General features: G+C 50.3%; 1 protein-coding gene across 2 annotated transcripts in view; it reads left to right on the forward strand.

The window, feature by feature from the left end:
* Nucleotides 1-23431, forward strand: part of RUBCNL (rubicon like autophagy enhancer) — a 56554-nt gene that overhangs the window by 11184 nt on the left and 21939 nt on the right. The window contains exons 2-8 of one of the 2 annotated variants that reach the window (XM_045289096.1): nt 8501-9078; nt 12990-13072; nt 13588-13795; nt 18260-18361; nt 18836-18896; nt 19299-19431; nt 22443-22588. In XM_045289096.1, the coding sequence (XP_045145031.1) occupies nt 8619-9078; nt 12990-13072; nt 13588-13795; nt 18260-18361; nt 18836-18896; nt 19299-19431; nt 22443-22588 (1193 nt within the window). In that variant the 5' untranslated portion in view covers nt 8501-8618. The remainder of the gene's footprint in view (nt 1-8500; nt 9079-12989; nt 13073-13587; nt 13796-18259; nt 18362-18835; nt 18897-19298; nt 19432-22442; nt 22589-23431) is intronic. The other variant, XM_013007588.2, reaches the window with a different exon arrangement.

A 23431-nucleotide genomic window follows, 5' to 3' on the forward strand; every position in this document is an offset into this window, starting at 1 on the left:
TTACGTGGAGAGGAAATGTTTTGCGAATGATCAGGGCAATGAATGTACAAATGTACTTTACACAATTGATGTATGTATGGATTGTGATAAGAGTTTATAAATTATCAAGGGAGGGGGGAGCGGGGAGGGAGGGGAAAAATGAGGACCTAATGCCCGGGGCTTAAGTGGAGAGGAAATGCTTTGAGGATGATGAGGGCAATGAATGTATAAATGCGCTTTACACAATTGATGTGTGTATGGATTGTGATAAGAGTTGTATGAGCCCCTAATACAATGATTTGAAAAAAAAAAAAAGAGCAGTGAGGGTGGAGGCGGAAGTTAATGTGCTTGGCTGCTAACTTTGAAAAAGTTTGGCAGTGGAACCTTGCAGCTGCTCTTCGGGAGAAAGGTGTAGCAGTCTGCTTCTGTAAAGACTGCAGCCTGGGAAATGCTACGGGACCATTGTGCCCTGTCCTATGGAGTCTCTGTGCATTGAAATTCGCCTGATGGCTGAGTTTAGCTTGGGGGCCAACTGTTCCGGGCTATCGAGTCAATTCTAGCTGTACGGTTCTTAATCCTGTGCTTTGTGACAAATCCAATCGGCACCTTCTTTACTATGCTAACGACATTGACAAGAGCCTGCTAAGTGCAGCCCATGGATGTTATTTGAATATGACTGGAAAGAAAAGTGGATCATACGTCAGCCTTTTCTGTTTGTTCTGTTCCACTAGTTACTAATGGTGAAACTGGTGGCCAAGTCCCTACGTGGCCAGCATTTCAGCTCTCAAACTGTCATCACAGTTAAAACGAGACTTGCCAATCACATGCTGCTGAGCGAGAGAGCAGCCATGACGCACGTGGTGACTGTGGCTTGGACAATCCCCTAGGTTTTAGGTGAAATATCTACTGTTTCCCAAGCTTGGCTTTCCCTTCAGCCCCGCCTTCTCTGTTTCTCTAAATCTACTTTGTCCTTCCGCTCCACACTTCTGACAGCACACTTTCAAAATTAAGAGTCGTTGCTAAAGACGTTGCTCAGGAGCCCCGAGAGGGACCTGCGGTGCCAACAAGCCCCTTTGCAGCATTGCTTCGCTTCCTTCCTGGTGCTGCGGTTAGGGCAGTGTGCCTCATGCCACCTGGACAGCACGCGCCGCTGTGTGGACGTCATGCAGTCCAATGATTAGGGGTCTCCGAGGCTTCAGCGTGCTGTTGGGATGCGAACTGGCATGGAAAATCCAAGCCCAAAGGGAACTAGACCCAGAGAGAGATGGTCAGAGGTTCTGGGGAGCTGTGGGGTATGAAGGCCTTTGTCTTTGGCTCTGGGAAAGTGACCCTTGAGTAATTAGGAGGCCTTGGTCTGGGACTCCCAGGCCACCCTCAAGGTCTTGGACTGGTGAGTAGGGGCTGGCCGCATCAGAAAAGACGCACCTGGAGGCTGAAACAGCTAGTATGGGGAGTGGGGGCCTTGGCTAGCTAGCATGCGGGACTGGCTTGGTACTGTGAGCGAGGGCATGGGGAGGTGCCCCTGCTGAGATAGGGGGGACTTCTCTGGACTTCCCCATGCTCGCTCTTTCTTGGGATGGTCCTCAGGTCTGGCCTTTTACTCTAAGAAAACTTGTCGTTCCATGGGTTTTTTAAGTTGTTGAAGCACAAGAACGAACCCAAGGATGATGCCCCTCTGAACTTGTAAAGTCTCGGACACACACACACACACACACACACACACACACACACACCCAGATCAGAAATAAGGAAGAATTGGCCCCTCTCTTTTTATTGCTGTGCATGCTAAAGTCTCGGACACACACACACACACACACACACACAGATCAGAAATAAGGAAGAATTGGCCCCTCTCTTTTTATTGCTGTGCATACTAAAGTCTCGGACACACACACACACACACAGAGATCAGAAATAAGGAAGAATTGGCCCCTCGGACACACACACACACACATACACACAGATCAGAAATAAGGAAGAATTGGCCCCTCAGGGACACACACACACACACACACACACACACACACACACACACACCCAGATCAGAAATAAGGAAGAATTGGCCCCTCTCTTTTTATTGCTGTGCATGCTGAAGACGGTGCCCTATGATTGATACATGAGCGACACCTTTCACCTCCGCATACTTAGCATTCATGATTTCTCTTCTCTTACGTCATTCTGCTCCGGAAGCCGTCAGTCAAGTAGAGAGGATGCCAGCTCTAATTTGTTCAGGGTGGCATTTCTTCATCACTCTTTTTTCTCCTGGGCAGCAGACTTCGGTACAACACGTCAGTTCCTTCCTACCTTCCTTGCCCACGTTCAAGTGTATTGAGCGCCTGTTGCGTGCCGCTGTTCGAGGTTCTGGGCCCTGAGCAGTGAGTGTCCAGGATGCACCAACGTTTGCCTTCATGGAGTTTACATTTCAGTTGGTGTTTAGGCCTGAGGTTAAATAGCATGGGTCTGAGAACTGAAGGAACAAACAGCTGCATGTTTTGATAGGGAGACCAAGAGATGTCTCCTCCCCTCATTTCCCCACCCCCACCCCAAGGTAACATTGAAAATTGGTTATTACTCAGACAAAAAGGCCTGGGTGGTGCACATACCTCAGAATTAAGAACCGGTGATCTTCCAGAAAACCCAGCCTTTGAGAACGGTATGAAAAAGTCTACGCTGACCCCCATTAGGTCATCAGGGGTCCGTCCCCACCGTGAACGTGATGCCTCGTGGGTTACGTATACGTTGAGTCCTCAGTGCCCGCACAGAGGCGATCCGGATTTCTGCCAGCTCAGACCTGCCTTTTCAGATAATGACATTAAGATCAGAAGCAGCCAAGCTGCCCATCCGCCGCCGTCAAAATGGCAGCTGCTTGTGGGCGGAAAGAAGTTGTGAGGTCTAGCGAGGTGATGCCCACACCTGAGGTGTGTGGCCCTCGGCAAAGCTTACCTGTTTGCCAGCTAAGCTACAGCCCTGGGAATGCAGTGGACCCGGGGCTGTGCAGAATGACAGGTTGGCTGAACACTTGCAGCGAGGGGCAGGCCGGCCCTGGAGCCTCCTTTGCCACAGAACTTACTGTGCATACAATATAACTACCCCGTTTCCCCGAAAACAAGACAGTGCCTTATATTAATTTTTGCTCCCAAAGATGCCCTAGGTCTTATTTTCAGGGGATATCTTATTTTTCCATGAAGAAGAATACAGTACACATTTATTATTTTATTAAAAGAGACCTCGCACTTCCTGTCTGCTCCGGCTGTGCTGCGCGGCCAACAGTGAGCTGTGCGGCAGCGCCCACCGCTATGGTCCAGAGTCCAGAGTTATGGTAGCTTTGGGGGGCGCTTATTTTCGGGGGAGGTCTTATTTTCGGGGGGATGCCTTATATTTCAGCGAGAGGCAAAACTGTAAGTAGGTCCTATTTTCGGGGGATGTCTTACTTTTGGGGAAACACAGTAGCAATCACGACATAGGAAATGTGCATTAGGAATGACAGTAAGCTTTGGATCTGATTTCTCTTCTTAAAAATATTTTTCTGAAAGGCATTGCTTTTATCTTTGTATCACGGGAGTCTTATTCAAATGACCCCTTCTATGGTGGCAGGGATATTATTTCAATTGAGTCACAGATCACAGGCGGCGTGGCAACGAGCTGCATGCCCATAGTATCTCATGCGTTAACCTGCTGCCCTACAGATGAGGACAGAAGATGTTGGCCCGCTCTCGCAGGGATCTATGCCACACCCTCCCTCTCCTCTGTTTGTCTGCCCCTCAGAGGATCTCCTGCTCCGCGCTGACGGTCCCTCTGGCTTTCCACTCTCTCTCTCTGCCACTGCGCACACCCTTGAACAGGGTGTCGACTCCCACGGGCCTGTTCCCGCCCGAACGTGTTCTGATTTTATAAACTCAGCACCCGCTGGGTGTTTGTATGAAGCAACAACCCCTTTTAAGAAGGAAGTGGAGCAAGCCCCTGCTTCTGAAAATTGCGTTTTATCAGGAAGTAGGTCTTTGTTCTATGAGTTGGGTCAGTTCCCCTGTGCCTGGGAGGCTCATGCAGATCCGCATTCTATTTGAAAGGTTGGCTTTAATCCGGGCATAAAAAGCAGTGATAACTATGAGTTGCTATTGTCGGAGGCTATATTGACTCAATGGCTGTGAGTTGGTTTTTTTAAAATATGTTTTTCATATTTAATCATCTACTGCCCCCTACACACCCACAAATGATATGTAATGTGTAGAAAAAGATACCTATATAGTTTTATTCTTTTGGAAATAAGGCAAATAGCATGATCTATGGATTGAGACTAGAAATCAGAACGAACATAGAAAAGAGTCAACACAGGACAATAATAAAAGGTGTTCGCTGATGTATTTTTTAGACAATAGGAAATGAACACTTCAACCAATGGGAGTCTGGCGGAGTAAAGTAAGGCCCGTTGATACTATGTTGTTGTTGTTTTTGCTGCTGTTATTGTTAGGTGCCCTTGAGTGGGGCCAACCCATAGCAACCCTATGTGCAACAGAATGACACCCTGCCCAGTCCTGCGCCAGCCTCACGATTGTTATGTCAAACCCACTGTGGCAGTCACTGTGCCAATCCTTCTTGTCACGGGATTCCTCTTTGTCATTGATGCACTGCTTTACCAAGCGTGACGGCCTGGTCTCTCCCAATAACACGTCCAAATGCCATCCTTTCTTCGAAGGCAGTGGTTTTCAACCTTCCTCATGCCGCGACCCCTTAATACAGTTCCTCATGTTGTGGCGACCCCCAACCATAAAATATTTTCATTGCTGCTTCATAACTGTCATTTTGCTACTGTTATGAATCGGGCGACCCCTGTGAAAGGGTCGTTCGACCCCGCAAAGGGGTCACGACCCAAGGTTGAGAACCGCTGATTTATACCCTCAGTACCTACTCTTAAGGGAAAAAGAATATGTCCAGTATGACCCAATGTCTATATGTATAAAAAATTTAACAATGACCCTTCATATCCCAACCTCTTTATAAAACTTGCCCACTGTTACTTATCGGTGTCCAGAGGTTAAATCATAAAGGCCAAACGGCTCAGGTGCACTGTCGTGGTCATTCCATGGTTTCAGACCCTCAACAAGAACGGGTTTGGAGGAAACCCAGGTGCTGTAGGACCCGGTGTTTCAAGAAGGAATGCCACATACCCCCAAATCAAGAAGCCCAAAGAATTATAGCTCATGTTTCACCTGTAGGAGTACCTTCTTTGGGTCTGTTTGAGTGTATATCTTACCGCTGCTAGCCCTGGGTGAGCAAAACATGCCCCATCTTTAGAAACATGGATTCACTTCTCTCCTGTGCGAGTCACTCTGCCCAGGAATGGTTGCAGTGGAGTTGGTGCTGGCTCGGAGCGGCCGCTGTCCTTGTGCAGCAGCACGAGGGACTCTCTGGTCTCACGATCCTGCCTGTGCGCGAGTCCCGCATGGCAGCCCCAGTGTCGGTCAGTCTTGTCGAGGGCCTGGCTTCTCCTGATAACGGGCCCGAACTGTGTCCGATGAAGGCTCACCAAGGTCACTTCTAAAGAGCATCCTGGCTGTACATCCTCCAAGACCGATGTCTTGGTTCTTCTACCGGTCCCTGGTGCGGTCAGTCTTCTCACCAACACCCCAATTCAGAGCCACCCCTTCTTTGGTCTGCCTTCCTCGGTGTCTAGCTTTCACGTGCCCCCGAGGCAGCTGAAGATGTGAAGCAGCTCCCGAAAGGAAAAATGGAATGAAAAGATAATGGAATTTTTCCGTAGACTGTTTGAAGCCCTTTGTACCGTGGTTTGGGTCAGGGGTAACTCAGTCCTCAAAGTGACATGTTCGCTCTGTCACCCGTTAACGAGGTCTTGGGCAGCCATAGAACCCACAGACTACCACAAAACCCTTTCTCTGGCTCGGACTTTATTGACTATCATTTTCCAGTCAATAAAGATGTATTGAACTGGGTGGTGCAAATAGTTCATGCCTTTGGCTGCTAGCCACAAGGTTGGGGGGCTGAGCCCACCGGACGTGCCTTGGGAAAGGGGCCTGTGGATCTACTTCTGAGCCAGCAGCCACAGAGCAAACCCACGGGGCCGTTTTACGTGGCTCCACATGCAATTGCCTGGAGTCAGAGTCCCGGCGACTAGTTTTTAGACATAGCACTTCTGCAGGCGGGAGCTGGGCGTGGGGTGGGGAGGGCTGACAGGGAACGGAAAAGACCTTTGCTCCCCTGGAGCTGAGGGTTGGGGCAGGCTGACACGAGGAGCTAAAAATCTCAGGAAGTGCAAATGATGATGAAAACGAGACAGGATGATGTGACGGGGAGTGTGGGGGGAAGTACTCTTAAGAGAGGGGTTAGGAAAGGCTCTTTGAAGACGCATCTCATCCGCCGCAGCGCGTGCAACGGGAAGGAGCCCGGTAGGAGCCAGGTGTGTGGTCATCTGGGGGAAAAGCATCCTGGACAGAGGGAGCGAGACCGTCACCCACGGGTGGGAGAGAATTTACAGCGTTTGCTGTTCATTGGAAGGAGACAGGGTCGTGTCCAGCTTTAAGACAAACTAAGGAGTTTCCATCTAAACTTAGATGTCCATTTAAGTTTGCAAATTTACCTGTTCGATCTAAACGTAGAGTTTCATTCCAACTTGGAATGAAATCTCATTCTAAGTGTGACGGGAAGCCACTGGGGCAGGTTGTTTAGGGGAATGCTGCTTTTCGATTCCCTGACCACTCATCGATTGTTGATGTGTAAGAGTAGAAGTGGGGGCCCCATTGGGGAACCATGTAGGGTGTCCAGGTGGGAGAAGATGGTGGCTTAGACTAGAGTGATGATTCTAGACACACTTGCCCATGGATGGAGGCTGCAGTTTAGGGAAAGATGGATGGGATTTTGGCTTAAGCAATGGAGAAGACTCTTTCCTGAGATCCCAAAACTGGGATGGAGTCGGTTTGGAGGAAAACCAGTGTCTGCTGTGGATGGCTCACGTTTGAGATGCCCACTCGACACATGTTCGATGAGCAGGAAGAGATGCCAGCCCGGAGGTCAGCAGGGAGCTTGGGCAAGGAGGACACACAGATTCATGCATCCCCATGTGCTACAGAGGAGAAGTGCCCCATAGGGTTTTCTTGGCTGTCGTCTTTTTAAAGAAGCAGAACGCCAGGCCTTTCTTCTGTGGGCCACCGGGTGGGTTCAGACTGCCAGCCGTTTGGTTTGCAGCTGAAGTCCAACCAGTGTCTCCACACAGGGACCGGTGCCTATCCGATGGCACCAGAAGCCATGCACTGGCCCCAATGCCATGCACTCCCGGCCACCCTCCCCGGGGCGGATCCTGCCTAAATGGTCTGCACGGCTCCTCTCCAGACCTGGCCCTCTCACTGAGGATGCTTTTAGAACACGGGAGAATGGGACAAGGGGACACAGGCTGGGCCAGTATTTAAGTCCCAGGAGCGCTTCTCTTTTGCATGCCTCTCCCTCCTTTAAAGAAGCATTTTTCTCCCCCGGCTTTAAAAAAGAAACTTTTTTTCTTCTCACAGTTATGGCTAAACGTCTAAGGGTATTGGCTATGTTGCTCCCTTCCTTGCCCATAGCCGGGTTCCTTGGTTCCTTGACTTACAGACAGGTGTGGGCGTGGCTGCTTCTTCAACGACCAGTGGCTGCTCAGGAGCGAGGAGCTGGCCATCTGCTTGTAACGGCTACAGCCCAGGAGACCCGACCCGGCGGGGCCGTTCAGCTCGGACACGGGCGTCACTGTGACTCAGAATTGATGTGATGGCACAGCACGATAACAGAGTCACCCCGGGGCGTTCCCGTCTGTGTTTGGTCTTTTGCTCTCTAGTGAGCTTGCAGCTAGGCATGGGCTTCAGCACATCACCTTGTTAACGTGTGCGTGCTGGCTGGCTCCTTCGGCGTACTTTAGTGGAGGTCTCTGTTGTTAGCACATGTCAGGAGTCCAGCTGATGACAATGCCAATAGTTGTTCCTTATCACTCCAACTTTTAAGCACTACCTCACTTAACTAAAGGGGGGGGTGTGTAAAAAAAAGTCAAGAAAAGGTTTTCAAACTACAAGAAAAAAAATGTGTTCAATGATGACCCCAAATGGTTGGGGGTGGATGGCAAAAAACTGGGTGCTGAGTAGACAGGTATTAACTTGGGTGATGGGAAGGCATGCTATACTAAGAGGGGCTGGCAACGGTGAGGGAGGCAGTGGGGGACACTGGGAGGAATACAGGTATAGGTGAATTCTCTCACATACCCCAGCCTGCCGGAGCTGAGCCCTGAGTGTGCATAGACTGACTGACAGCGGGAGAGAAAACAGCCACCCCTTAATGGCTGCACACAGGCCATGAGTCTAATGCCCACCCACTATCACCCACCCACCCCCTCCCCCGCCACACACACTGACTTTGGACTTGCAAACCCAAATGGAATGCATTGTGTTACATGAGGTGAAGTGTGCATTTTTGTGGACCTCTTCGAATTCATCTGAGTCGCAAATATGATAGAACCCTATGTCTCTTGAAATCTGTTTGCTCTTTGCAGGTAAGCTGGTCAGACCTCCAGCTGGCCGCAAGGCGAATCCAGGCCCTGGACTAGAGGTGCAGCCGCCGCCACAGACCCTGGGCTCTGCTGTGAATGGGGTCACGCCCACCTTGGGAAGATGGAGTTACAGGCTGTGGGCCAGCGCTCGTCCCCAGTGGCTCCCTGGGGGGGGAGCAGTGATCACCCAGGCAGGGGTGCTGGCTCGCCCAGCCTCTCTGACATCAGGCTCCAGAGGCACAGGGCCGCCTGGATGAACCCTGACTGGGTGCAAATGTGCCCCAGAGAGGGGACAGTGGGGAAGACCAGGAGCCACTGTGTGGCCAACGAGATCCCGCCAGCAGGCCCTTCCCTGCAGTCCCTTGGGGGCTCCGGAACAGAGACCCCTTCACAGGACAGCACTCCGCCGCCCACCTGGCGCTCCTCTGGGCAGAGCCAGGACCTGGCTCGGATGGTATTCTCAGGAAGCTCCCCTGGGGCGTCTCCGTTTACCAGCTCTAAGGAATTGGCCCGTTCTCCGGATCCTGAAGCAGAGGGTGCTTTTGCCCTGCCTCCCCACCGAACAGGCTGCGCGGAGGAAGGTAACATCAGTGGGCGACTGTCCCCCTGTCTGCTTTCACGCTTGCTTGGCCTTACTGTCTGCTCTGTGAGAACAGAAGTTCATGGGGTTCCTTGCAAGTCACTGGAAGCGAGCGCGTTCATTCGCTTAGGGCCGCCTCTGGCCCAACCACCACGGGAGAGGGTCAAGAGGTGAGCTCAAGGGTTTCCTTTCTCCGAGACTATGGGCAGGAGAGTTGGTGGGCCTGTGGCTTAGGCCTTGAACAGCTAACTGCAAGGTTGGTGGTTCAAACCCAACCCACCAACCATTTCTCGGGAAAAGAGGAGGCTGCGTGCTCTGTCAAGATTTAGAGTAGTCTTAGAAACCCCTTACAGGCCCAAGGTGATTTGGAATCACAGTGGATTTTTGGTTTCAGTTAGACTGTAGGGAAAGGTCATGTCTTTTGCTCAATGTAAACTAGTTGTCATGGAGTTACCGTCGACTCAGGGCCATCCCTGTATGTCTGTGCTCCGACAGATAGGAACTGGAAACACAGGGAATCCAGGACAGATGATCCCTTCAGGACCAGTGGTGAGAGTGGCGATACCAGGAGGCTGGAGGGAAGGTGGGGTGGAAAGGGGGAACCGATTACAAGGATCTACATAGAACCTCCTCCCTGGGGGATGGACAACAGAAAAGTGGGTGAAGGGAGATGTCAGACAGTGCAAGATATGATAAAACAATCATAATTTATAAATTATCAAGGGTTCATGAGGGAGGGGGAGCAGGGCGGGAGGGGAAAAACGAGGAGCTGATACCAAGGGCTCAAGTAGAAAGCAAATGTTTTGAGAATGATGAGGGGAAAAAATGTACAAATGTGCTTGACGCAATGGATGGATGGATGGCTTGTGATAAGAGTTGTACGAGCCCCCAATAAAATGATTAAAAAAAAGATTACCAAAATAAATAAATACATAGGTAGATAGGTAAATGAATGTTTAAAAAAGCTGTGCTCTAGGGTTCTCAGAAAGAGGTTGTCAGGCTTTTCTTCTGAGGGTGACTTGAACCTCCAACCTTTGGATTAACTCCTGAATACGTCAGCCATTTGCACCGCCTTCGATCAAGATAAGACAGCTGATAACTAACGGGGCGTGTCAGGTTTGACCGGGCAAATTAAAGTGTCTGCACACATGTCCTCAGTTCCATGTGGTTGGTGGAGGATGCTTGCAGACAATCCGTTAACGGAGCTCTGTTGCACACTTCGGTAGGAGATTCATTCACTCCATCTCTTCGCCTATTCCAGGCTTGGTTATGGAATAGTAAGATTGAGAACCAGTAACCACCTTACCCCAAAGACTATCCAACAGTCCTTTTCCCTAAATCAAAGGCTTTCTTCGAAGCACTGTTGCTATGAAGCCATGTGCACATCCCTACAGTGCTCCAGCTTCTCAAACGCGGTGCCCCTCCAGTGCCAACTCGAGCTGCTGCTGCTGTTAGAATTTTGGGCAGGTTTCTTATTTTAAAAGACTCATCGTGCTATGGCCACACTGTGGTATTTCCATGAGAGCCCCAGTTTGAAGGGTCAATGAACTTTCCCCCCCTAAGTTAAAAAAAGCTTGTATGCCCATCGTGTACTTTTACTAGACGATCGGAGTGGTTCTAGTGAAAACTTTTGAAAATGAAAAATGATGGCTGTCTGGACACGTTAGAAGGAGCCCTGGCGGCACACTGGGCTGCACGGGAGCGAGCTGCAAGCACTGGCCCCTCTACAGTCCCAGCATCCCGGGGAGCCCACGGGGTCACTGAGCCAGCACGGGCTCAGGGGCCGTGAGTTTGGTTTGGGTTTACGCATCCTTTGTAGGTTAAAAATTTCGGATAATTTTTCTGATCTTGAGCTAAGAGTCAAATTTGATCATTGATAAATGATAAACTAGATCACAGGTCTTTCTCCGCCCCCTCCCCCCCCCCCCATTCCAACATTTTTTGCTCGCTTACTTAGATTAGTGTCCAGGATAAAGAGTGATTTGTGTGTACTTTCACACCACACACACACACACACACACACACACGGACAGTGACTGAAGTTTATCAATTTAGCGGAGTCCCTGAGTAGTAAGGAGCCTTGGTGGCACTGCTAACTGATAGGTTAGTAGTTCAAACCTACCCGCTGCTCCAAGGGAGCAAGATAAAGCTGCGGGTGCCAGTAAAGATTTACAGTCTCAGGAAACCACGGACCAGCGGGACTTTGTCCTAGAGCAGTGGTTCCCAACCTCCCTAAGGCTGCGACTCTTTCATACAGTTCCTCAGGTTGTGGTGACCTCCAACCATAAATTTATTTTCATTGCTACTTCATCACTGTCATGTTGCTACTGTTATGAATCGTCATGTAAATATCTGAGAGGCAGGATGCATTTTCATTGTTATCAATTGAACACAATTAAACATAAAGCATCGTGATTAATCACAAAACAATATGCAATGAGATATTGTGAATGTGTTTTTTTGATGGTCTTAGATGACCCCTGTGACAGGGTCATATGGCCCCCCAAGGGGTCTGGACCCACAGGTTGAGAACCGCTGTCCCATACAGTTGCTGTGAGGGGGAGCTGACGCAAAGACAGCGGGGGTGGGTTTGGATTGGGTTTTTCCCTAGATAACGCGAACACCTGACCTCGTGCTCTGTGAACTTGGGTGCGGCCTGTGGCAGCATTCCCTCCATGGTGGCAGAGGGGCTGATGCCACTCCCAAAGTCCACCCTTTCCACCCTGGACCAGTTGCGATCAGAGAGTTCCAGCTCATCGGAGACCCTGGGGGATGCAAGGGTTCAGCGCTAACTGAAAGGTTGGGCGTTCAAGTGTGCCCAGAGGCACTTCAGCAGAAAGACCTGGTGACCTGCTTTTGAGAACGCAGCCGCTAGAAGCAGGTTCTGTTCCGACACACCTGAGGTTGTTTTAGTCCTTTCCAGAGAAGGCTGGCTGACCCAGAAGGCTTGGAAAGCCAAGATGCTCAAAGCTGTCCATGGACTAGCCACCTTCTTGCACATGCGGTCAGAGACTAGGGTAGCCCTGCTTGCTTCTATGTCAGGCACCCTGCGCTGAGCACATCCATGGGTGAGGATACCGCTCGGAAGGAATGCTCCACGAGCCACCACATTGTGGGCACGGTTTCCCCATCGCCCCCCAGTGGACTGGCTTTGGATGGAGGAACCCGTGAGTCTCTCCTCGTTGCAGCAAGATCAATTTAGAGAAGCAATACTGGCCTTTTGTTTCTGGAAGTTTGGGGTTAGTTGCAGTGAGGTGAAGGAAGGACCCCGTACTTCTTTTCGCCCTGCCCTCGTCACCTCCCATTTTCTCTAGGCATTTCCCATCACCCTCTTCTCTTTTGAAGACCCCCTGGGTAGTTCAGATGGTGAAGAGCTCAACTGCTGACAGAACAGCTGGCAGCTTACATCCGCTTGGAAGTGCCTGTGAGGAAAGGCAGTGTGTGAACGTTTACCAAGTGGAAAACCGTGCGTGCGGGGCACAGTTCAGCTCTGCCACACACGAGGTTCTCCTGCGTCCGAATCACTCGACACAACGGCTTTGTTTTTGTTCCTTTTACTTCTATCTTCTTGCCTCACTCCACCTGCTTTTCCATTCCTCCTCTGAAGGCGATTCATTTGAACTTCTCAAATGAACGCCAGTAGCCTCTTGTCAAAATGTTCCTCAGTAAGCAACACTGGCATGGGGTAGGTATCAGAAACCTACTGTGGGAAGGGTCTGCCTCCTCCTGTTATCTCATTGATTCTAGAATTGTCCTAGGTTGTTTCTTCTTCTTCTTCTTCTCCTTCTCCTCCTCCTCCTTCTTCTTCTTCCATATTTAAAGCTGCTCTTTAGAAAATGCTCGCTTCGTTTGTTTTCCTGAACACTTTTTGAACTTGCTTTCCTCCGTTTGTAATAACTTGCTACTCGGCAGGTGCTGCTCCAGTCAACGGAAGAACCACTTCTTTGGCCTCCTTCTCACCAGAGGCATGTGTGCTCCCTGTCGATGCAGAAAAGGTGAAAACATTCTCTTCATTTTCTGTTTAACCACCAAGACCCTTGGTCCCTTAGTATTGTTCTGATTTCAACCTAGACAGTGTCTCCTTTGTGAAGCTGAAATATAACAGCCAGGCTCCATTTTGTTTCAGGGTTCGATTGGTAGTGGCTGCCGGGAACACTGAGCGGGGAGGGGTTTAAAGCGGTGTCTGTGCTCAGCTGGGATCTTTTCTGTGATTGATGGGCCATGTCTGCCGTAGGTCACCATGTCTGCCGTGGACTTTCTGTCACAAGAAATTCACCGTGGGTTATTTGCTGGTTATATTGAACTAACTCTTGAGTCCCTGAGAGATGTAGACTTTAGAATATATATATATATTATATTCTATATAAATAATATATTCTATATATGTGTGACAATTATTTAGTTAAATGAAACAATATTGATTTTTCAAGTTTGTATACTCTCAATAAAGAACTGTGTCCTGATTGTGAGTATTTTGAGTATTGTAACTGATCTTTTTTTTTCCTTGCAGGAAAATGCCCACTTTTATGTTGCAGATATGATTCTATCAGTAATGGAGAAAGTGAAGTGGACTATTCTGAGCCAACAGCAGGCAGAGGACTGGGGTGGAGATGAAGCCAGTGCACTGCTTGGCAAAGAGCAGGCTGATCCCCAGATGACCTGTGCCAACAGAAACCAAGAATCTGTGTCTTCCACCTCTTCAGATAGTGGCTATGAAGGCAAGCGTGGGCAAACGTGGGAGGGTCTGTGATTTGTCTCCACACATTGCCTCTCCTACCCTCTCTCAACAGGTCTCTCGGTCCTGTTGATAAAACGTTCACGGCGACTGTAGAACCCTCGCGACGGGTCTAGAGGGTCGTGCTCCATTCACGTGCCACACTGGGTACTGCTGGCGCTTTATTGTAATCTTGAACTTGACCGTCCATTTTTGAGTCATGACTGCGCCCATTCCTATGCCATTTACAACAGAGCACTTCCTAGATCTTCCTGCGTATTTTCTCCCTCCCACCCGAGTATTCCCAAGCAACAAGCTGGGAGGGACCAGGGGGAGAAAACGCCGCCGTCTACTTGACGTCGTCGTGCTTGCCTCCCAGGAGCTCACAGGATGGAGCAGGCAGCCGAGGAATGAGTGTGGGATGACTTGGATAACAAGTGGTGCCCGGGTGGTCCAAACGACGGTCATGGTCAACAGATTAGTGGTTTGAGTCCATCCAGAGACACGTGCGAAGGAAGGCTTGATGGTTGACTTCTGAAAAACTAGCCATTGAAAACCCGTAAGGCAGCGGTTCTCAACCTGCGGGTCGGGACCCCTTTGGGGGGCCATTAGCTTTCGCCATCTTCCCTGGAGAAAGACGGGCGTTCCACTCCTGTAAAGAGTTGCAGTCTTAGAAACCCACAGCGACAGTTCTGGCCCATCCTATCCGGTGTCTATGGGTTAACATTGACTTGATGGTTGCATTTGGTTTAGGCTTGGTTTGTTCATCGTACCTTTTCCTAGCTGGGAGTCCTAGCATTGCTCTATTTTCTCGTTGGCTCTATTCACTCTCTGGGAGACTTGATCCACAGCAACGCCTCCAGTGATTCCTCCTCAGTGAAGACTTCCCAGATCTCTTGTTTTCTGTCACAGCCGTGTCCTCTGAGCGCTCGCTCTGCCTGGCTAGAATCTGTCAAACAGCTTCAGCAGAACCTGTGACTTAACATGGCTAAACCGAAGTCTTTTCTCCATCACTCCTTCGCAACCCCTGCCCCCCAATGATTCAAAACTAAATTGCTTTTCCTCTTGGTTTCCTTTACTTAGCATCTTACTCAAGACTCTGGCCAGTAGCAAGGGGAGGCACGCACTGCTCGTGGTCCCCAGCCCAATGTGTGGCATAGCGCAGGTGCACCACAAATACTTGTTGAAATAGGTAACTGGCTCAAATCAAAAGGGATTTTAAAAAGGAGGTACAGCATTCCCACTGAACCCAGGAGAGGGGTGGGGGCCACTGGATCACCCGAGAACTGAGCAGTACAGACACAGCTCTGAGGGCTCATCTGTTTGGGATTGTCACCCCTTGTCCTTGTCCCTCGTCATGCAGTTTCCCATTCTCCCTCTTCTCTGTGTTATTTCCCCTTGCCTGTCCCCAGCCTCTCCCGTGACTCCTCGTATCTCAGCCAGGTTCTCCCTGCTCAGCTTAGTCTTGTGGGGACTTCAGACCCAGAGTCCAGAGGAGGCTCTGGCTTATCGGTACTGGGCCTCAGGTTGAAGATCCAGAGGATCCACCCCCACCAGGATATTGGGGGTGAGGGGTTGGGGGGCGGGGAGGGCAGGGCAAACCAGGTTTGTCTGTGGCACACTCTCCTTTCTGTGTTGTGTTCCCGTCTCCTGTGTTCCTATTGAGTCAGATCAGCCTTGACTTCCAGGTTATGAGGTGGGTGAGGTCCCTCTAGCCTGTCCTCTAGTCCAGCCTTTACCCCAGACCAGTGCATGAACCTGCAGCCCAGTCATTGCAGAAAAACTCCATCCTGCTTCCAGGCATGAGGGGGCATTAGAACGTCCGTGGGAAAATTCCGTTCTCTTTTAATTCCATTTTTTCCATGAACTCTGAAGCCTTCTCACCATTGTGTGCATGCGTCTCTCTCTGTGGATATATTTTCAGTGTTTAAATGGACATAAATAGTTCAAAGAGTTGCCATTTCCACATTAATTACACTCATCTTCTTGGGCAGCCATCATCATTGTCTGTTTCTGAATTTTTTCCTTAGTCTTAACGGAAACTGGGTGCCCCCCTTTCGCCATAGTCTGCATTTCTTCTACCTACTTGCCCCCAGAGGAGCCATGGTGGTTACGAATTGGACTGCGATCCCCATGGTCAGCACTTCAAAACCACAGCTGCTCTTTGGGAGCAAGCCTGGGCTTTCTAGTCCCGTACACAGTTACAGCCTCAGACACCCCCAGGGGGGTCACAGTGGGTCAGCCTTGACCGGAGGGCAGCGAGCTTGGTCTTTGTGGTTTCCTTGCCCTCTCTGAGCTCCCGCTTCCCAGTCTGTTAGGTGCACACCCAGGAATGGTGGCATCACTGGGCTCAATGCCCGTTTTTTGCCTTTTCATTTTTCTCCCACTTTCACCTTTGCCCCTCTAGTTGACCCAGCACACACCCGTCTCCCACAGTGCAGCTTCTAGTACTCCAGTTTCCTCCACGTCGAAAGGTTTTGTTCGCATGACCCAGCTTCTCCTTGCCTTTCTCCCCCTGGGCCCCGAGGGCCCTTCCTCACGTTGGCTGTGGCCTGTTACACTAGAGTGTTGGCACTTGCTGGCAACTTGGCTCTCAGCTTCCGCCTCTGTCTCCCTTTGCTTTGCTGGGATCCCCGGAATGCTGGTTTCTCTCACAAACTGCACCTCCGGTCCTTCTTAGCTTTCAAAAGGCAGTCTTCTCCCACCGGCACAAGGATGTGTACCCTGATCTGTATCATGTGCAATGGTACAAACATGGTGTCCCAGAATGCTCCTTTGTTTTCTCTGCCCATGTCCCATCCCCCAGAGTCACGCCTTGTGGAGCTCTGCCTCTGAGTCCCCCCACCCCCACCCCGCTGGGTGGGGTGCGCTGGTTGAATGCGCGGGTGTCTCAGCTTCCTCTGGGGATTTTAAACTCATTGAGAAATGAGAACCTGCCTAAAGCAGGATGCTTATAAATAGCCACTGAATCGCTGAGTGGAAACTGATGTGTAGCTGAAACATTTTTTAAAAACACGTTAATACATGAAATGTATTAATGTCTCTGATTGACATTTCTGGTGATCGGTCCTACCCCCTGGGAGCGGTCAGGGTTTTGCAACTGTGAGTTGAGAATCTATTTGTTTTTAAATGAAATCAAATGGAGAGAGTCATGGCTGCCTGGGACATTGGTCTCGGCTAAGCAGAATGTTCTGTTTGTACTGAGTCACAATTCACAGTGCCAAGGGTATATAACCCCTGTGGTTATGACCAAAGGAGGGTGGGAACAGAAGTGGGCATTATTATCTCATCATATCCACGGGGAAATTGAGGCTTAGAGGGTGTGGTTGTCTGAGGGGTGGAGTGTTGCTTTGAACTCGGCCCATTCCACTAGGCAACCCACCTGCGGTCTCTCTCTCTCCCTCTCTCTCCCCCTGGCTTTTGTTATTGTTAGCTCTGAGATAGCGTCCTTATGTATGAAAGAACAAACAGGCTGTCCTGGCCGTATGACCGATGGGCTAGACTAAGCCCCAAACAACTGTGTTCACGGTCTTCCTCTCTCTTTCTGTGCTCATTCATTTAGACGCATGTTTTACAGGATTCTACTCAGCATGGTGATCAAAGGACATTCATTACATTAATAAGTGAATGATACGTGCTGGGGTAATGGTTGGGCGGATCTGCATGGTCGGCAGATTGAAACCACCGGCAGCTCCAAGGGAGGCAGACTGGACTTTCTACTCCTGAAAACAGTTACAGTCTCGGAACGCACAGGGGGTCGCTGGGACCCAGCATGGGCTGGGTGGCAGTGTGGTTTTTTTATAGTGCGTTAAAGTGTGAGGGAGCTTCAGAAAGGTCAAGAAGGTCCCCTCTCCGTTTCTGAACTTTGTATTTGACCATCTGTTTCACTTCCCTGCAGGCATTAGCACGACACCAAATGAGCTTTTTTAAGTTGCTCTAATTTTTAACTTTTATTCTTGAGAGTACACACAGCAGAGCCATCCTGCCACAACTGCACGTACGACTTAGTGCCTGCGTGACATTTTGTGAGTCGTGCAGCCAATTTTCACATCCTTTGCCGAGTCGGTCCGCCTCCACTGACATGAATTCACTGCCCTCTAATATCATACTTCGTATTTCGAATGGCTATTGTCAGTTTGATCCCCTGTAGCATAGCTCTGGAAAGAACACAAGGGTGAATTTTTGCAAGTTCACCACTACACTTTTCCCTGTCCATCTCACTCTGGAAGCTTCACTGAAACCTGTCTGCCATGGGGAACTCCCCTCCCCACACCCCGAGCTGGGAATACGGGTAGCTCTGCTCCCTTCGTTGCAGCAACACACAAGCCACTGCAGGGTACAACAAAGTGACAGAGGGGTGGAGAAATTAAACCCTTGGCTCCCTTGGTTTCCTGGTTTCGGAGTGTTTCAGCGTCTACAATCTCATTTCTAATTCTTGTTGGCAAGACCCTCTCTGCTCTTCTTCTAGGTTATGCTGTGTTAAAAGTCAGCCCAGTGGTTGGAACATCTACCGACTGTGATGCGGGGAAGGAGGTCTCTCCGTGTGACTTTGATGAACTGGCCGTGTTAGGTAAGATTTGGAAACTCAGGGTGCCTGGTGGTACCTCCCCAGCCCTGCCACACAAAGAAACCCTGGCCCCACCACAGGTGCCACAGTATAGTGGCACGTGAAGAAACTCCTCCCAAGATGGGCTCACGTCTCTGCTTTAAAGCAGGTGAGTGTTATTGTAGTTCAAAGTGTCTCAATAGCCAATCTTCTCGCATCTCATGTGAAACCGTTGAGAAAGCGAGTAGCCACTATAATCTGGGGTCTCTGGCCTCCCAGGGATATTTTGGTGAGACTTCAAAGGAGGGTGTGTTTTTGCACACCCTCGTTGGCATTGTCTGTTGTCTCATAGTGAATACGCAAGAGGACTCCGAGCACAGAGACAGGCCTTTGGGGGACAGTTGCTGTCTGAAGCGGGGAGCTGGTTTTGTGTTCTTGTATTGACTATGATTGCATGAAACAGGCTGAAAAGACCTAATTTCTCTTTATTTTCCTAAGACTGTGGGGAGTTTAACAACGGGATGGGAACCTGTGCATGTACCTACAGCCCCTCCAGGAGGTAAGCTACCTTACATGGGACCCCTGGGCGTCCCTTCCGAGCCAATAGGAACACTAAGTCTGATCTTTGGACCGAGCGGAGCCAGTTCCAACCACAGGGCAGGCTTTGGGATCACATTGTGTAGAATGGAGTCATAGCTGGATTATGTGATGAGCCTGGGGCCATGAGGCTGCTAAGCAGCAGAGCAGGGACTAGAACTCCAGTCTCTTTTTCATCACATCTCCAAGTCCTGGTGCCCTTGCTTTCAAAAAGAGGTTCTGTCAAGGACAGGGGCATTGTGCCCGGGTAGGTGCCAGGCAGTCTTTAATGGGATGCCCCCGCTCAGCTACGGAGCCCTGATCCATTGGGGGTGGGAAGAGGATGAGGATCGTCTTCCACTTTTCGCATCCCCTTGCATTTCAGCGGCATCTCTGAGGCAGACGCTAATTCGGCTGAACTTCTGGCCAAAGAGTTATATCGAGTTTTCCGGAAGCACTGTCTCTCGTTAGAAGTGAATTCTCAGCTGGTCAGTCCCCTGCATGCCTCTGGCTCCACGGTAAGCATCAAAACAACTTGTTTTGGAAGACACTTTGACGGTCCCTCAAAGAGGTAATGGTAGAACTACCAGTGTGACCTAGCATGCCCACTCCTAGGCATAGAGCCAGAAGGCTGGGAGGCAGGGCTCACACGGCTGTGTGCATACGCACGGCACGGTGGTGGCTTTCACAGCCGCCAACAGATGGAACAACGAAGGGTCCTTCAGTAGATGAATGGATAAAATAAATGGAATCTATCCATGCAATGGTGGAGTACCCAGCCATAGAGAGGAAAGGCACCAATCCTGTGACATAGATGTACCTTGAACACATTATGCAGAGTCAGATAAGCCAGATGGTATTGGTAGGGGCCATCCAGGTGGTTGGGACCCACAGCCACCCGTGCACAATGGAACGAAACGCCACCCAGTCCGGTGCCAGCCTCACAATGGTTATGTTTGAGTCAATTGCTGCAGCCCATGTATCAGTGGATATGAGCCATAAGTGAGAGGATACATGCTCCCTGAACTCACCTCTATGAAATATCTGGAATCGACAAATGCACAGAGAAAAAAATAGACGCGTGGTGACCGTGGGCAGGTGAGGAGCGGGGAACGCAGTGAGTTAGCACTTCACAGCTACAGGATTTCCGTCTGAGGAGATGAAAATGCTTTGGAGACAGGGGTGATGCTTATACAACTGTGCAAGTAGGATTCCTGCCACAGTCTTGTACACTTGAAAATGGTGATCAGGGCAGGTTTTATGTTCTACATATTTTATCACGGTGTAAATCACAACCACGCAGAATTGGGGGCCCCTAAGTTTTCAGTAGTCTGTTGCTCACTCAAGCATTGGTGTGGATCCTTGTACAGTTACTGGGGGGCTGGCGGGGGGAGGGGCAACGTGAATGCAGAGACCGACCATGTAGCAGGGACTGCGCTCACACTTCCCGTTTGATCTGTTGTGTGGGTCCCAACTCCCGGTGACCGATGTGTGCCAGAGTAAACCTGGACTCCGTGCGTCTCAGTGAATCTGTTACAAGGAGATTGGCAGGCCTTTCTTCTGAGATACCTTTGAGTAGATTAGAACCACCAACCCTGTACTGCACAGGGACAAAATAGCCAGTTGCATGCATGCATGCATACATATATACCAAACCCACAGCTATCAAGAATATCTGATCCTATAGGAAAGAATAGATCGACCCTGTGGGATTCTGAGACTGTGCATTCTGATGGGAGCAGACGGCTGTATCATTCTCCCATGGACCATCTGGTAGGTTTGAACCACTACCTGAGCATCTCACTGGGTACCCCACTATTCCCCCAGATTCATTGCCACGGAGGCAATTTTGACTCAGGTGACAGAGCAGATAGGGGCTAGGCAGGAATGAGGGCAACAGGCGGCCTCCTGCTGAAGCCCAGGCAGAGCCCCAGTTAGGACCACCCATGAGCACATGCAAGCTTCCTGAGGGCTGAGCATACTGTGAGGAAAGCTAAGCTGAGGCCCCTGGACACGCAGGGCAAGAATGTTGACGTCTGTTTCGGGAACACGAGAAGGCTGATGGGGCTGCAGAGCTGGAGCCGAGACTTGAGGAAGGCAGGCAGCATTGTGGCAGCGTGAGGCAGAAGAAAGGATGTTTTTGGCAAAGGGCACTAGGGCAAAAGATCCGCCCCTGGAGGTGCCTGGTGTGGTCATGGTGCAGAATCATCTGTTGTGGTTTGATAACATGTTTGTGTGGGGCCGGGGGTGGGGGGTGGGGGTGGCGCTGATCCTCCTAGGAAATAAGACAGCCAGGGTAGCAGCCACGTGGTGGGGGATGGGGAGCACTGATCTGAGCAGCTCCATTTTAAAAGAGGCTGTGAAGGGGTCACCGCTCAGCTGGGAGGTTGTGAGCAGGTTGTTGTGCGTGAGGGTCTAGTTGCCTCCAACTCCCAGAGACCTGTGCTTAGCGCACCAAAAGCTTACCTGACCCTGCGCCATCTTCAAGTTCGACTGACCCACGTTCACGTCTGTTGTTTGAGCCATTGTTCCCTGCCGTCCAGCGAGGAGGCCCATCTTCCCGTTCTGTGTCAGACACTATTGTGTTGTGGTCCAGGGGGCGTTTGTTGGCTAATGCTCAGTAGTAGATCTCCAGGCCTTTCTTCCTACTCTTAGTCTGGAAGCTGAAAACGTGTCTACCATGGGTGCCCCTGCTGGTGTTTGAAATGCTAGCAGCATCGTTCCCAACTTCATAGCACCATGCACACCTCAATAGCATGAAAAGCAACCGCTCAGTTGTGGCCACGAGTGAAGAACGGGTTTCACAAAGCTGTTTCTGAAGAAGACGGACAATTCCAGGGAGTCTGGTAGAAGACGGGGCGATCATTAGGACACAGTGTCATGGCTAACTGCAAGGTCAGCGGTTCAAATGCACCAGCTGCTCTGCAGGCGAACCTTGAGACCATCTAAGGATTTGCAACCTCAGAAACCCTGGCTGCGAGTTGCAATCAGCTCGCTGGCAGTGGGTTGGTGGGGTTGGGTTTAGACATGGCTTGCATGATGGAGGAAGGTGGGTCGGAAGGCGTACTAGTTTACGAGTTGGGCTGCTGACCAGTAGGTCAGCCATTCGAAACTACCGGACCTCTTGAGGGAGTGTGAAGATGGACAGCCTCTGAGATGCCTGGAGGCAGCTGCACTCTGTCCTATAGGGTTGCTGGGAGTCAAAATCAACCCGGTGGTAGTGGGTTTGGGCTCACCTGATGAAGAAGAGAAATTAGGCTTTGGCTGTTGGTAAAAGTATTCCAGATCAAAATGACCTTCGACACCTGGACGGGACTTGCCATCTCTCACGGCCATTGAGTCTATGCTGACTCAGCGACCCTCTAGGACAGGGTTGAACAGCCCCGTGAGTCTCTGAGACTGTAACCAAAAAGGAAACAAACGTTTCCATTTTCATGATGAATTGTAACCTTACGAACAGCAACATTTTCTTTCTAAATTCCACAAGTGTGCTTCTGTGGTTCCTGACCGCTTGTCCTTGTTATCAAAGGTTGTAAACGAAGACCACATACGAAAGCAGTTGGAATCCAGCGTGGATGTGGTACAGGACATCAAATTTAAGTCGAGGATCAGAGGGACTGCAGACTGGGCCCCTCCTCGATTCCAGATCATATTTCACATCCACCCGCCACTCAAGTAAGTCTGGGTCGCTCCTGGGCCGTCCGGTTCGCTGAAGCACTGGGACTTGTCCGGAGGGACTCTCTCCAGAGGGAAGAGGACAGCTCCAGTGGAGGCTCAGGACGACTGGCTTCAGGAAAGGGCAGTTGGGCCGGTCCTTCTGAATTCACTTTCCTCACTCCTGTTTGTCATGGGCTTGAGGGGCCTCTAACTTTTGACAGATCTGGAGGCTTGAGTCATCCATCTGTAACAATGAGCATTCGTAGCAACTGAACGTTAAACAGGCCGATAAACGAATGTGTAAGTGGCTGGTAATGAATGTATTAGTCTGGGTACTTGGGAGAAACAAATCCACAGCGACTCATGGATAAGAGAGTTTGATGTAAAGAAAGTGTGCATAACGAAAACATCCCAACCCAATGCTGCCCAAGCCCACAAGTCCAACATGAACCCATTAACCCAACACCAGTCCACAAAGTCCTCCACCTCACAAAACAGAGGCAATGATGCCGACTGCAGGAGGAAAGCTGAGTCAGTGAACGAACAAGCATCTCAGCACTAGCAGGGGTCTCCACACGGCTGCTCCAGCACCCAGGGTTGCATCGGGATAGGTCCATGTGGCTTCTCCTTGGGGATGTCTTGCAGGAAGTCAATCTTGCAAGCTGAAGCAGGGAGCTGCTAAGGCAGCTGTACCCAGTGCGACCATCACAAAGCAAGAGACCCGAGAACTAGAAAGGCGAGGCTCACCACCCATTTATCCCTCCGCCCTTCAATTAATCCCACATGTGATTATCAGCCAGGCTGGCACAATTAACTAACTCAATGAACGTTAAAAAATCACAATCATTTCAAAAGCCCGCC

This window comes from Echinops telfairi, unplaced genomic scaffold, assembly GCF_000313985.2.
Source record: "Echinops telfairi isolate 266 unplaced genomic scaffold, ASM31398v2 ScPeMD7_24;HRSCAF=84, whole genome shotgun sequence".
In the NCBI taxonomy this organism is placed as follows: domain Eukaryota; kingdom Metazoa; phylum Chordata; class Mammalia; order Afrosoricida; family Tenrecidae; genus Echinops; species Echinops telfairi.